The 15,276-nt window shown below is 43.7% G+C and overlaps 1 protein-coding gene across 10 annotated transcripts in view; it reads left to right on the top strand.

Annotated features, from left to right (window-relative positions):
* DUSP22 (dual specificity phosphatase 22) overlaps positions 1–9,890 on the top strand; it is a 66,494-nt gene extending 56,604 nt beyond the window's left edge. For 8 of the 10 annotated variants that reach the window (XM_058733223.1, XM_058733221.1, XM_058733217.1 and 5 more), the window contains 3 exons: positions 1,271–1,345; positions 4,208–4,379; positions 4,821–5,953. In XM_058733223.1, coding sequence (XP_058589206.1) covers positions 1,271–1,345; positions 4,208–4,379; positions 4,821–5,003 — 430 coding nt within the window. In that variant the 3' untranslated portion in view covers positions 5,004–5,953. Of the gene's footprint in view, positions 1–1,270; positions 1,346–4,207; positions 4,380–4,820; positions 5,954–6,661 lie in introns of those variants that run through there. The other 2 variants (XM_058733219.1, XM_058733215.1) reach the window with 1 other exon arrangement.
* Positions 9,891–15,276: the final 5,386 nt, after the last annotated feature.

Here is a 15,276-nt window from a genome sequence, read left to right as displayed (position 1 = left end):
TCTAAGTGGTTGGTGCTGCCACACATATGTAGGAGAAAGGGTTTTTAAAAAGCTAAGGATCAGAAGAAATAAGGATCATGGTTTCATCATTATATAGGACTTTATGGTTTGCAAAGCATATTGGCATATATTACCTCATTCCACCCTGTAAGACATTATTTCCACTTTTTAAGTGAGGTTGAGGGAAACTAAGTGACTCTCCCAAGGTCACACAGCCAGTAAGCCACTGAGCAGGGATTGAAACTGCACTTACCATTTTCCCACAGCTCTCTGGTGACATGCTGACAGGACCTACCAAAGTCAAGGGAGACCAATATGGGAGAATATGATTAACTTTTTCAAATCATCAGAAGTAAACTACTTTTTTTTAATGTTCATTTTTATTTTTGAGACAGAGATACAGAGCATGAGTGAGGGAGGGGCAGAGAGAGAGGGAGATAGAATCCAAAGCAGGCTCCAGGCTTTGAGCTGTCAGCACAGAGCCCGACTTGGGGCTTGAACTCACAAACTATGAGACACTTAACTGACTGAGCCACCCAGGTGTCCCAGAAGTAAACTACCTTTTATTTATTTATTTTTTAATGTTTATTTATTTTTGAGACAGAGAGAGACAGAGCATGAATGGGGGAGGGTCAGAGAGAGGGAGACACAGAATCTGAAATAGGCTCCAGGCTCTGAGCTGTCAGCACAGAGCCCGACACGGGGCTTGAACTCACGGACCGCAAGATCATGACCTGAGGCCGAAGTTGGCCGCTTAACTGACTGAGCCACCCAGGCGCCCCGTAAACTACCTTTTAAAACTGGGAAGCCTGAATGATAAGGACACCTTCTTCACCTGAACATCTGTGAATGTGCACAACTGGTGTGCAGATCATCAGTGTGGTGTCACTGCTATGGTCCTGAGTGTTCAGGGGCACCAATGACCAATGGGATAGGCAGAAGCCTCCCCCCCCAACCCCCGACACACACACACACACACACACACACACACACACACACACACACTGGTGAGTGGCAACTGTGTGTTTCAGGGATTCCTTGCAGAGAAATTCTGAAAATCCCAGAAGATGGGCAGCCCTTCCCAAGCCTCAGCATTGTGTATGAAAGGTTCTAAAGCTGAGGCAGCTCCAGACCCAGACAATGTGACCACGGTTTTGAAGCTGTGGGACTCTGAGACCTTTTCAAGAAACCTCAGATGGATTTTTTCTTTTCATCATATGTTGAGTAAAGTAGAGAGATGTCACTTCTCTCTTTTTTTCTCCCCCTACAGGACAAGACATTTCAAAGAAAGTATTAAATTCATTCACGAGTGCCGACTCAGGGGTGAGGGTTGTCTTGTACACTGGTATGTATGCCTCTACCTAATTAATAATAGCTTAGCATTTCTTCTCAACCTGATTTCTGTCAAGTGTTTTTCTGTGTGTGATTAATTATTTCAGCTCTTAATAGTTCGTCTACCATCTGAATCTTGAACATACACCCCATCTGACCCCTGCCATTTGTTAGTCATCATTAGTTTTTGATGACAGAGAACCCTATGTTTTTTTTTTATTTTCATTTTCACAGTAGGATTTCTGTAGTGACTGTCAAGGTTACTGGACAACAGAAAACTCTTTTCTAGCCTATGTCTATCATTCCCTCAAAACAGCCTCCTGTGGAGGGTACAGATTTTGTGGGCTCATCCCTGAAACTTCAATGACCTTCCAAAACACCATTTCTTTCTGGAGAGTTTTGATCACATATGTGGGTGTTTAGCATTGTATTAGTGTAACACCAAAATAACCATTTCTTCTACATATGCAGATTGGGGCTTTTATGTATGTTTAGCTTAGTACTTTGAAAAGATCTGAATAGATTCTTAGAAATAAATAGTTTATATATAGCTCTCTACCGCATTCAGCTATACTTTGTGTGGATATGTATATACATACACGAGTACGTACACACTACAGAGAAAGCTGTTAAAACGCACATAATCCAAGGACAATGTACATAAAGTTCTTAGCACTGTACCTGGCACATGGTAAGCTCTCAGTGAGTGTTGGCTCTCATATTTTATTTTTTTATTTTTAATTTAAATATAGTTGACATTAGTTTCAGGTGTACAATGTAGTGATTTGACAATTATATATATTATGAAATGCTTGTTACCACTAGTATTCATACTAATCACATAACTAATATGTCAAAGGAACCAGTAGCCAACATCCTAGAGCTGGAACTCTGCTGTTCATTAAAGTGCAGGCTGAGCATTTCCCTCTTTATATTGAATGAGGCTCCATATTAAATACTCTTCAGCCACAGAAAAAGATAAGATCTTGCTATTTACAGCAACATGGATAGATCTAGAAGGTATTATGCTAAGTGAAATATGTCAGAGGAAGCAAATACCATAAGATTTTACTTATATGTGGAATCTAAAAAACAAAACACATGAATGAACAAACAAACAAAAAACAAGCAAAAGGCAGAACCAGACCTGTAAATACAGAGAACAAACTGATGGTTGCTGGAGGGGAGGAGGTAGGAGGATGGGCAAAATGGGTGAAGGGGAGTAGGAGATACAAGGTTCCAGTTTTGGAATGAATAAGTCATGGGTATAAAAGGTACAGCGTAGGGAATACAGTCAATGGTATTAGCATTGAATGGTGACAGATGGGAACTACACTTGTGGTGAGCACGGCATAATGTAAAACTTGTAGAATCACCTGGAATTAATGTAACGTTGTATGTCAACTATACACAGTTTTTTAAAAAAGAGACAATATTATATTGTAAAATATAGATATTTTTAAAAAGCTTAACAGTCCTTTGAGTTTCCCCAAAGAAGTTGCTGTTGTAGTGAAAGCTCTTTGGAAATGTGAAGTGATGTCTCCTGGGCTGCGTTGCTGCTGAGATTGGTGATAAACTTGTCTTGACCAAGGAGATCCATTGCTTGATATCCAGGAGAGCCATCAATGAAAACTAAACTGTTCAAAGGACCTGTAACCCATAATAGGAGAGCAGGGATAGTAGATCATTTGATTGCTTTAGAAAAAAATAGCATTCTGCAGTTTTATGCAGTTCTTGAAATAGTGTGATTTACTTTTTTTACTTTTAAAAAGAGTAGGACATGTAACACATTGTGGGTTTTGTAATGGTAATCTACATTTGATTAAAAGCACTTTGAGGAGTGCAGCTGGGACCATATAAGGGGAGTTCTGAAATCTTGTGCCTGTGCTTCTATGGCTCCTGGTGAATTAGAATCTCTAGGTTTGTACCCCAAGAGGATGTATTTTTTTAAAAGCTCTCAGTATTTCTGAAATAAAACCCTAAGAAAGAGCCACTACTTGAGAGTCATTGTTTTATTATTATTATTATCATCATCATCATCATCATCATTTGAATATGTATAGATATGATATTCTAGGAATTTGTATTTCATATGGTTGTATAAATCTGAAGATAGGCTTTTCTAAAAATGAGAAATTTTCTAAACTTCCCCATATTAAACCGTTGCTAGAACACTCTAAATCTGATGCAGCACAGCCTTCTGTGACCACCTTAATTTGCATATGCATTTAAAATTGGTCCCTTACTCAGCCTGCCTGATATAATTAACCGTTCTTGACCCATACATCCCAGAGCACATGGAATGTGTCCTCTCTTGTACTGTGCTTAGTTGTGTCAAGAAGAATAAATATTTCCTAAGAGCTTCTGTATTTAATGGGTTTTTCAGTTATAGATTGAGTTTTCATTTATCTAAGAAAACCAGACTTAAAAAAAATGAAGTCTTCTAAACTGCTGCAGTTTATGAATAGATTTATTGCATAGATCCAAGACCTTCAAGTTCCTTTGATGTGCTTTGGTTAGTTTTTTTTTTCTGTCCTGGGAAATGGGGAATATGTGAAGGAAGAGGGGCTAGGGAACATAGAAAATCATAAAACTGAAGTGTCCAAAGCCATAGCCAGTAGGAAATCTACAAAAAAATGAGGCTAACACAGATACCGAATGCCTGAGATTCTAGTGTATAATAAAGTAGAAGCGTATAATAAAGTAGAAGCTTATATGTTTCTGAATAATTTCATACTGGCTTGGTGTCCACTCATAATCCAAGGCAGGACGACTTTCTCAAACGAGATCCACAGACTCTCCTGCTCTCAGTGAATAATAAGATAGACTTCTGGACTGAAACCCTTTGCCCATGTGGGTTCTTTTGGCCCTACAGCCTGGCTGGCGTCTCCAGGAGCGTGACTCTGGTGATCGCATACATCATGACTGTCACCGACTTTGGCTGGGAGGATGCCCTGCACACTGTGCGTGCAGGGAGGTCCTGTGCCAACCCCAACCTGGGCTTCCAGAGACAGCTCCAGGAGTTTGAGAAGCATGAAGTCCACCAGGTAACCATGTTCAGGAGACTTTGGTGATGTAAACAGCAGCCCCTGGGAAGATGCCACAGTCTTTCTGTACATCATGGAGGTTAGAGTTAGAAAGGCCCACAAAAGACATCTAGTCCAAGAATGCCCCACCTGCATCCCCATTAAAGTCATCAGCTTAGAACATATCTTTTACCATCAGACCCCATATTAGCTTCTGTTTATCTCCCTTTGGGTCAAGTACCATTTTCTTGGTTTGGCTTGCTTTCATGTCCTCAGGCCACAATCTGGAAGAAGCAGTTATTTCTCTTGCTTGACACTGGCTGGCCAACCACAGACCCATGATTACCCAATGCCTATTTATTCCTTGTTTATATGTAGCAAAATCTGTACCGTTAAGTAATAGGTAAAATCTATGTGAATGCAGGTGTGTGTGTGACATTTTGGTTTTTTTAACTTCTCCAGTACCGACAGTGGCTGAAGGAAGAATATGGAGAGAGCCCTTTGCGGGATGCAGAAGAAGCCAAAAACATTCTGGGTAAATATAAAGAGCAAGGGCGTGTGGAGTCCCAGCCTGGTATGAGGCGGTGGAGCAGCTTTCAGACCTTGCCTCCTCTGGCCTACAGCAACTATACGACAGAGACCTAATAACAGAGTGATCTGGTGCCTGCCTTTCCATCCCTTGTCTTCAGTGCATTTCTGCTGGGTGCCCTGGAATACTGACTGCCCCCATGGAGGACAGGAGAGGGAGGGTGGCGAAGGTGGATCCAGGCTTCTTCTCCATGAACCCACCCCAGGCCCCTTCACTCAGCCAACTTCTGCCCTGCCTGAGCTTGGGGAGTCTGCTTGATTGCCCCGTACCAACTCATGTGTGCACCTGTGTGCAGGCAAGTGTGCATGTGTGCCCATGAGTGTGAATGTTCATATTGCAGCAACAGTAACAAAATCCATGCTGACAGCCTTGGTATCACCACCCTTCCTTTTTCCAAGACTCCACATGGAAGTCATTTGAAGTTAACATTTTAAAAGCTTCTCAGCCGGAAGCAGCCTGTGGCTGTGAGCAAACAGAATCCAGGGTGGTCATGGTGAGAGCAGCAGGAGTCCAGACTCCCTCCTGAGTGTTGTTCCAGGGGCCCTGGAAGACAGAGAAGGGGTGCTCTGAGCATTGCCTCAATCTTTCAGTGAAAGTGTCCCAGGCTGTGGCTCCTACCACCTCAAGTCAAGACCCCCTTCTCAGCCCATCATATCCCTGAGTTCTACTTAGTGTTTGTTCTTGGTGGCACTGACTATATTTAAGTTCCATGGGGAGACCAACCACTTCAACCCAGGCTGTATGCCCAGAGTGCCCTTCCTTTCTACTCCTGTCCAGCTTCACTTGCTCTCAACCTCTTGTTCTCTTGCTGTTACCACTCTGCAAGGGCCTCTTTGCAACATTTGCATGCATCTTCAGGAATTGGGAAGAGCATTTATTAGGCACTGTAGCAAGTTTGCATTTAAAAATACATTTTAAAATGCCTGAGCACTTATTAAGCACTTTTGTGTATGCTGTGGATTTGATATTCGACCTCAGCTACCTCATTAAATGTTTTTTGAAAAGGTGTTTTCGTTACTGTAATCAACTCATCTTTGAAAATGTTTGGTCATGATTGCTTTTGAAGCCAAAGTACAAAAGCATCAGTATCAATGGGCTATTTAAAATTTTTGACTGGAGCTCCAATGATGCTTTCTAGTGGGTAAAATTTCACATTCAGGCCGAGGCCAGCAGGCCTGGAGGACGTCTGCAGTTTGCAGCATGGGGCAGCAGGAATCTTGGAATGCTGCGAGCAATCTCGTGGTTCAGTCTTTTATACCACCTCAAATTGTTTAAACACACAAAGCCACAAGAATGAAAAAGTATGCTTGGCCTCTCCCAGAAAAGATGTTGCAACCCAGTTTCTCCAAATTCCACCAACAAAAGAGTCCCTGAATAAGAAGAGCAGTTTTCCTGTGCATATAGAAGGTATGTCACAGGTGAGCTCTTTGGGGACCAGAGAAAACTCTACACACCCACATAGGCCCCTGATATACACTGGGAAAGGGAAGCGTGGCCATGGACTTTTCCATCTACAGCTGAAATAATTTGTCTATAAGGTACATTTTTTTTTCTTAAACCAAAAAGAAATGTAAATATGTTCACAGAAATAATATTTAGGATATCAACTGGAATCCTTAAATATGTGTGTACATTTATGAACATCTAAATGTATTCTTATAGGTCTTAAAATGTTGCTTTAATATTTGTTGCCAGTAATATTCTTTCTCCACAGCCACTCCAGGAATTCTGAAGTATTGGGCCTTTCTCAGAAGACTGTAATGTACCTGAAGTTTCTGAAATATTGCAAAGCCACAGAGCTTAAGGCTGGTGCTGCCAAAAAGAAAAGCAACCTAGAGTTTATTTTTAAGTATCCAGAAGTGATTTGTAAACTTGGTTTTCATTTTAAATTGACTACATGTGCGATGGTGGTGATATATGTTGAGAACTAAGGGTACTCTTTTAGCAAGAGAAAATATTTTTACCTTAATTCCACTGCTGCATCAATTTTTTTAACCTTAACTTTGATGTTTAAGCAATTTTTTTAAATGTTTATTTATTTTTGAGAGAGATGGAGACAGAATGTGAGTGGGTTAAGGGCAGAGAGAGAGGGAGACGCAGAATCCGAAGCAGGCTCCAGGCTCCGAGCTGTCAGCACAGAGCCTGATGCGGGGCTCAAACTCATGAGCTGTGAGATCATGACCTGAGCAAAGTTGGACACTCAACCGACTGAGCCACCCAGGTGCCCCATGTTTAAGCAATCTGAAGAGCCCTGCTGCACTGCTTTGGTTACTATTTAGTAATCATGATTGTTTCTCATGAGAATTACGCTGTGTAAACTCTGCCTGTATGTTCTTCAATTCCCCAGCTTGGGACATATCTCTTGGTGTGTGTTTCACCCATGGTTTGCGTTCTCCATGGTGGAATTTACCAAGAGCTACACATTTTTGTTAACGAAGGGCAACCTAGCATTTAACTTCATGGGCAATGCATTCTTCCTGAGGTGAGGGGTGGACACTGTATGTGTTTCTGCCTATGAGGGTCATGATACAGGATTGGAGCCTGCTCTCATAGCAGTAATGCTGGTTTAATTGCAGAGGCAATGAAAAGTAAATTAATTTCACCATGAGAGAAAAATTGATCTTCAATGTGGAAAGAAATTCATAAATTGGACTTATAGTTTGTTTGCACACGTGTGAGAACTGAATATTTGGCACCCCTGGAATTATTGCACTTATCTCAGGGGTGTGCAGCCCAGGTACTCCATGATCATTTGCTGCACATTGTTGAATGCATTTTATTCTGATTCCATATTCAGCTTTTAATTTGAAGAAACACACACTGGCCTAAAGAGCAATTTAAGTCAATTTCCTAAATTTTCCATTTCTAAATCCAGGGGAGAAGGAAGGAAATTTGACTTTTTAGTCTAAGGATAGGGTTGGCTTGAACTAAGGGCAGGTGAACACAGGAGCTAATGTACCTGGACCCTTTAACTGTAGGTGGCAGGCTTGACCTGTGTTCTAAGTTTCTGCTTCAACCAGGGAGGGGCTCAGGGAAGGGGCTGGGAGCTGTGTGTTGGGATGAAGAGGACCCGCTGTACTGGCAACAGCCCCTGATGGGTGTGAGATGATACACACTGATCAGTTTGGGTCATTAAAATGCTTATTCTGACTCAGCAGGCCTGCCTGAGTGTAGTACGGGTAATCTAGTTGTAGGAACCTTTGAGTACTCCCATGTGTCATACTTAAAAGCCCCAAGATGTTTCCACTTCCCACTTGTGAGGATATGCCAGAGCCTTGTCTCTGGAAAACTCAGGGGAAATGGCCAAGGCTGAACACAGAGCCTTAGGAAGACCTCTGTTCTGTGTGTAGGACATGAGGTGGCAGAATTAGGAAAACAGGTTTGCTGGCAATGGCCCCAGTCCAGTAGGGTCACCCACCCCTTGCAGCCTGACATCCTTTCCTGTCCACTTCTTCTTGCTATAGGACGAGATCTGGCACCAACAATAATCATCTAATAATTGGTGTTCTGTGGATTACAAACTATCACTGCAAAGCTTTATAAACCCGCAGACAGGGTTATTCATTTGAGTCTCAAAAAGGCTAAGAAATACACTGGAAAGTGAAAATGTTAGTGCTTCTTTGCCTGAATCTGGATCTTTTTATCCCAAATCAGTGGGTAAAGTGAGAGGGAGGGGCTGAGCCACCTCTGGGCTTTGCACTTAGAAGTTTGTGAGCCTCTAACGAGGGCTAAGGGAGAACAAGCACCCCTGTAGCAAAGCTGTATGGCTTTTGAAGCCAGAACCTCTATTTGCTTCTCCCCTTTTCTCCCTAGGGAGTTTGTTTTGATCCCCATTAATGGTGTTGACAGGAAAATTGACAATTACAGAGTAAGTCCTAAGGACTAGTATAGGTGCTCCCAAAATGTGTGGGAAAGGGAAAGAGAAACACCATTCCAGTTTTGGGGTGAGTTAGGCAGTGTTCAGGGAAGGCATCTTGGAAAAAGTGATACCTAATTTGAGACTTGAAGCTTAAGTGCTAGAATTAGCTGGGCATAGTGGGAGGAAAGGGAGTCCAGGCCCAGGCTCAGCATGCATGTTAAGTTGGTGGCATGAGGGAACACAGTGCACTGGGGTGACCCCAAGTCATTGCGTAAACTAAAGCAAGAACCAAGGGGTGGGCATTGGTGGTAAGTGGTACAGACAAAGCTGCACACACAAGCAAAGACTCAGCTGGCCAAGGTGATACCATTGCTTAGTGTCTGTTGTATAATAACTGGTTTACTTCTTATACCAGCCCTTGGAGCTGATCAAGCTCAGAGGTCAGGTGCCCTGCCAGCTTTCCACAGGCTGATTCTTGAGCTTGGAACCTCATGAGCAGCATGAATACCATTATGCAGATATAATGGATATAATGGGTGGGGGCTCATTGAATGTGCTGGAGCAAGCAGGAACCATGGTTGGTGTGTAGGTGGAGAATTAAGGGTGGGGGGGGTGGCAGTCAGGGGGCAGCTGTATGTCATCCAGGTGATTGAAACTAGTGCCCTGAACAGGGTCATGTTGATAGAGATGAAAAAGGACAAAGGAAGCAAATAGATTTGGGATTGAGGGAGGTTGGGGAGGGAGAAGCAAATTCTCTTAGTATTGGGATGAACATGGGGGACTATGGGTTTTGTGGCCTTGCCATTCTGGAATCTTCCAACACAATGGTTCTTTGTACCAGTATCCTCCTTCCCCATGATGATTGTTTGTAGGCTCTGAAATGTCCAGGTTAGATTTAAGGGGGCTGCCAGACCTAGGACCTCCAAAGGCAGTCATCCCAGTTTTGCAGATTAGGGCCTCAAGTTTATCCGCGTACACAGGACAGACTCCCTGGAATAGACTCATGACAATTAATGTGGAATTCAAATGTCCAGTTTCATAATTTATCATGAAAAATAAAAGAAAGTAGCTTTATGAAAACCAATTTTATTCACTAGACTATCTTTCATTATCAGATTTGTGGGGGAAGCCAAATTAGTCATTAGGCATTGTCTTGTGAGATGGACATGGAGCTAAGAGCCTTAGTGGTGTGCAAGGAGTAATACTGATCTGGCATTCCCCCATGATTGGAGTGCTTTTCCCATAACATGCTTGAGTGGTGTTTCTGCCAGGCTCCTGCTTTGCTTCCTGAAGTCACTTTTCCAGGGTCTAGCAGACTACCCAGTTTATATACTTTTTTTTCCCCCCAAGGTGATCTTTGGTTTAAATCATGTTTTTTAGAGCACCTTCATTAACCTTGGGTATTCTCGTGTGTCTTCAAAAGCATTTATGCTTTTCCGTGAAGATGAGTTCCCACTAGTGGCTTTTTTTATTTATTAGGTGCTTGTTCTTTCTAGTTTCTGTCTCAGCAGGGAACCCCATTTACAACTTCTGGGGCTTCTTTGTGTTACTCATGCACAGAGACAGCCTATAAATTCTGGTGATTTGTGTGCATATGTGTGTGCACATACACCTGTGTTTTTTTGGTTTTTAGTTTTTAGAGAAATCTTTAACTTTCAGGAGAGTCATGCGTACAACAACAAAGGTACCTTGAACTCGGGTACCCTAGATGGCAGGTACCTGGAACACCCAGGGAAATGTCAGAGCTCATGTTGCACAACCAGAGCTCGTCACGAAGGGCTGCTCTTTACACCAGTATCTAGTCATAAAAATAGGGAACACACTAAAATTCAAAACCCTGTGATCCCACACTAGATGACTCCTCCCATCCTGGCCCTAAGTTATTAATAATTTTATTAAGAATGTGCTTTCAACACACTTATATTTATATATGTACTTAACAAGAAATCACCAAGACTTCAGAGGGAAGTTCCTCTTCCCTTTCCTTTTTATTGCCCAGAGAAAGGGAGAAACTGAGAAGAAAAAAAAAAAGAAAAAAAAAAAGCTGCCTTTGATTTGTAACTGAAGGCTTGAGCATGTCAGTCATTACCTTAGGATTTAGTAGGGTCTCCTTAAACCTTGGGCTCATCAAGACTGTCATGGACTTGGATTCGTATAACACAATGGCCACATTTCATCATGCAGAGAGATCTTGACACTTTGCTTTTAGTTTCCTACCCCTGCTATAGATCTTGAGACCTGTCACTGCAATAACAGTACATAATTAGTTCAGCCAGTACCAAAATTAGTAATCAAAATTAGTATCTATTTTGCAGCTTAGGCTTAACCACCTAATAAGCATCTGACTAAAGGTTACAAGTGCTGTGTCTGTGTCTCTTTCCATCTGGGGAAAGAATTGCCAGTATGTTTTTGAACATCTGCAAGTTTGGGTTTATTTTGACTCTGGATATCTTATGCAAACTGTTGATCAAGAGTTAGTAATTTGCAGTTAATTTTCCTGAAGCTTCTAGTTCAGTTATTAGAGTCTGGTGTCAAAAGAGCTATTTTAGCAGGTGACTGAAATTACTAGGCAGTTCAACATTCTGAGTGTGGCGTTCACTGTTTATTTAGAAGTAGGGTTAAGAGATGTTTTAGATAGGATTATACCTGATCACAGCCTTTACACAAAGGCCTATTTAAGAAAACTAGAGAAAGGGGGAAAAATAAAACTGATTTTTACAGGGTTAACAATTCCTTCTAGGAATAATGTCACTTGCAACAATTTTGGGAAACAACACTGATCATGCCATTTCACCATTTGTCCAACTTGACCCAAGGAGGCCCCATTACAGGGGCCTTTCCACTCAGCTGCTCAGTCCTCCAGGGCCCACATCAGTGACAAGTGAAAATATAAATAAGAAGTTGCCATCGACATTATGTTGGCCTCTCTCTCCCCTCAGAGTCCATTTATCATCCAGTGTTTTGCCCTCAGTTTCTTGTGCTCTTCCCAGAAGTGGCCAAATCAGCACAAACAGGAACCATACTTTCTAGTGAGCAGGTTTGCCTTTTGTTGGTTGGCTGTGGGATTCCCCAAGGCACTGATATGGAGCCTTTTGGGAAAATAAAAATCAAAAGGCCTCTACATTGTGCACTAAAGAAATGTCACCTTCTGCTTTGCAAAGGGTGTGCCCTTCAAGGCAAGAGACCCAAGTGGCACTGAGCTTCCTCAGAATGGGAGTCCCTAGAGAAACTTGTCATGTGCCAGGAGTCAATGGCACATTGGATGTGCCTTGGTTGTGACTTCGATGCTCCTTGGTTTGTATTAAGCCACACTGATGTGGTGACAGACAGAAAGTCAAGAAGGTGTGAGAGGAGAGGACCATTTCTTGACTGTTTGCAGAGGCCTTCACGGATCTCCCAAAATCAGGTGCATCCCAGAGGTGTATTGCAGGCGTGGGCTAAAACCCACATTTCATGCCTGATATTCACTGCCCCACAGCACACAGCCCTGTTCTCTGCTTTGCCAGAGCTCCTTCCTATCATCTTCCACCTTCCAGGAGGAGGAAGGCACAGGTCCTCATTAAGCAGGTTGGGGGATAGAGGTGGTACTTAGTAAATGAGAGGCCAGGGCCCTGGACTGGTGACCAGGAAGCCAAGATAGTCACATGTCAGGCAGGCCTGACTCAGGTCCAGTTTCATCCTGGTTCTCTGGAATACCTTGGGGAAGTCCCAGGGGAGGCAGCCCACTCATGTGGGGAACTTCTTCTAAGACAGGAGTGAAAGAAGCTCCCTAGGAGGGATGAGCAGTGCTAGAGGGTACCCTGTGTCATGGCACAGTGATGTGGCCAGAGGCAGCCTCACAGCTTTCCTGGGTGGCGTTTTATGTGTCTATAAAGGCCCTTCTAATCCTGAGGAGCTCACATCTGGATAACAAGACAATCAATCTTGTGATAATCAACAATTATTGAGTACATAATGTGGGAGAGAAGCTGGCATTGAGATTTTTCCTTGAAATCACTTCTGGCAACAATCCTGTTGGATAGATTTTACTATTATCACCATTTTTCAGATGAAGAAACCAAGTTCTAGAGAACTTGAGCATTTCCCAGTCTCAGGGCCAGAAAGTGGCCAAGTGAGAATTAGAATCCAAGCAATCTGACTGAGGTGTGCATAAATGTCATCACTCCTTTCAAAATGCCACTACCTCTCAGAGGCTAAGCTAATGAAATACTAACAGTCAAGTGCTTTCATGTTCAAGTTTTTTTCTGAAGGTGGGTTTACATTAGATCACAGGAATAGTGGGGAGATTAAGGTGGAAGATAGGTAGATATATGTAAGTAGGCACATGAGAAAGACTTTTTTTTTTCTTTTCATCAAAGCCTGCCCATTGTGCATACACTATGGCTACCACACATACTTCTGACTGGGCATTTCTGACTTAGCCTAGAGTAGCAGGCAGAGTACGGAGATGTCCTGGGGCTCCAGGAAGTGCTTTGCAAGAATACAGAATGGCCCATGTTTGTATGGGAAGGGGGACGGGGCTAGTGCCTGGTACTTTAAGCAGATGGTATTTTGTACTTGATGTACCCTCATTACATAAATGGAGGAACTTCTGTGAGGGTTTTGCAAGAAGCTTAGGGATTTGCTGTCATTCAAGTCAAATAACTCAAATGAAGACACTCATTGAGGACAGAGACATGGGAAGCAACAGTGGATGTCAAAGCAACCAGAGACTGACAGGACCTCCTTCCAACCCCTGGGGCTGAGGGCCAGGGCTGGGAGATAGAGTTACTATAGCCAAGTAAGAAGTGGGCCGTGCAGGGCTGCCCAGAAGGACCTGGGCAAGGAAGGTCTTTAAGAAGTATGGGAGGTTGGGAGGGAGCAGAGTAGAAATTTCCCATCTGATTTCCTCCTGTCCTATCTCCCTGAACCTAATGGGAAGCTGGCCAGCAGAGGATTCTGAATGCTGTGATCTTGGGGGACAGAACAGGATGATTGCCATACAACAGGCAGACCTGGAACTCAGCCTTGGGTAGGGCGGAGATTCAGTGATAGGATGGAGGAAGTGCCACAAGCTTCCAAGAAGCATCTGAGTGTCAGCAAGCTGATACTAAAAGTGGGTCTGAGTGGGGAGTCTGGTTCTCCTACACACTTTGTCCTGAAGTGTGCTATCTGGAGCTTGGCCTGTGACTCACTGCTTTCATCTGTAGAGAGCATTTAGAATCATCCATGCCTGCCAATGTGCCCTCACTGATCTGTGCTTTCCTATGGCTGGTGAAATGGCATCCCCTGAGAGAAGACCACCAGGGTCAGGTAGCATCTGCTACAAACTTTGCCCTTGTGGGAGTCCCCCCTCCCCTGGACCACAGCCCATGAAGAGCAGGGGAGGATATTCTGCAGTGCCTCAATCATGCTACAGTGCCCACAGCTCACCGGGAGAACCACTTCATGAGATGTTTATAGAGCTAGCACCGTTCAGACTGCCATGAGGGAAAGGAAAATGAGGCAGGGCAGCCTTGTCTTCAGATTTTGAGTTGGGGATAGAAGAGAGTCACTCCCAAATGTTCTGTGAACAAATGCTGAGCATAGAAGCATGAATGCAGGCCAAGTGGACCACGGATGCTTCACGGAGAGTGTCCTGCTAGGAAAACTTGGAAGAAGAATCAAGTGCATCCAGGGAAGAGGGTGATATGCAGGTAAAGGCACAGGCAAGAGTGAACATGGTGTACTTGGAAGTCCAAGACCTTAGAGAAGGTGATTGTGAGGGAGGTGAGGGATGGAAAGTAGAGTGCTTAATCCTGTCCTGTCGTATAAACTGTAGGCAGCCGTGGGAGGGCCTTGGATTGATTTGGGTCCACCAGGATGGGCTAGAGTCAGGAAGTTCGAGCAGTTAGGAGACAGACAGGCTCACTGGATGCCCCATGGGACCTCTCCAATGACAAATCTACCAAGTGAGGCAACATATATAGTTACCACCTTGAAGTAATTATAGTCAGTGCTGGTTTGCTTTCTCCAGAAGCAGAAACAGAGTTAGGGGTACAAAGGATTATTGGCAGATAGCATCTGTGACAGGAGGGCAGTGGGGCTGTCAGGAAGACAGTCCCACCTCCCCATCAGAGGAGCCTAGGGGCAGGCATGGCTGGTTGCCTCAGAAGAATGGCCTGTGCTGCCAGAGAAGGCACCCCTGAGAGGCCAGAGCTCAGGGATACTTACCATTCTCACACAGTAGGACAGCCTGATGCTCTCCAGGGACACCTGGTACCAAAGTGCAGCCTTGCAGAGATTTGTCTCCACAGTGTCTCATACAGCAGGACTTCCCAAAATGCTTTGCCCAAACTCCAGTGCTGGATTCTTCAATGTGGCTTGGTCATTTGGGTGCCTCTGGCAACTGAAAGTCCTCTCCCCTCTTCTCTCCTTCTCCCCTTGTACCCCCTCTGTCCTCCTGCCCCTTCTCCCTCCTCACTCCTTCCTCCTCCTTCACTTCCACTCTT

Source organism: Neofelis nebulosa, chromosome 6 (assembly GCF_028018385.1).
Source record: "Neofelis nebulosa isolate mNeoNeb1 chromosome 6, mNeoNeb1.pri, whole genome shotgun sequence".
Classification (NCBI taxonomy): Eukaryota; Metazoa; Chordata; class Mammalia; order Carnivora; family Felidae; genus Neofelis; species Neofelis nebulosa.
Note: the sequence above shows the minus strand (reverse complement) of the source record. Positions and strands in the feature narration are given on the sequence as shown.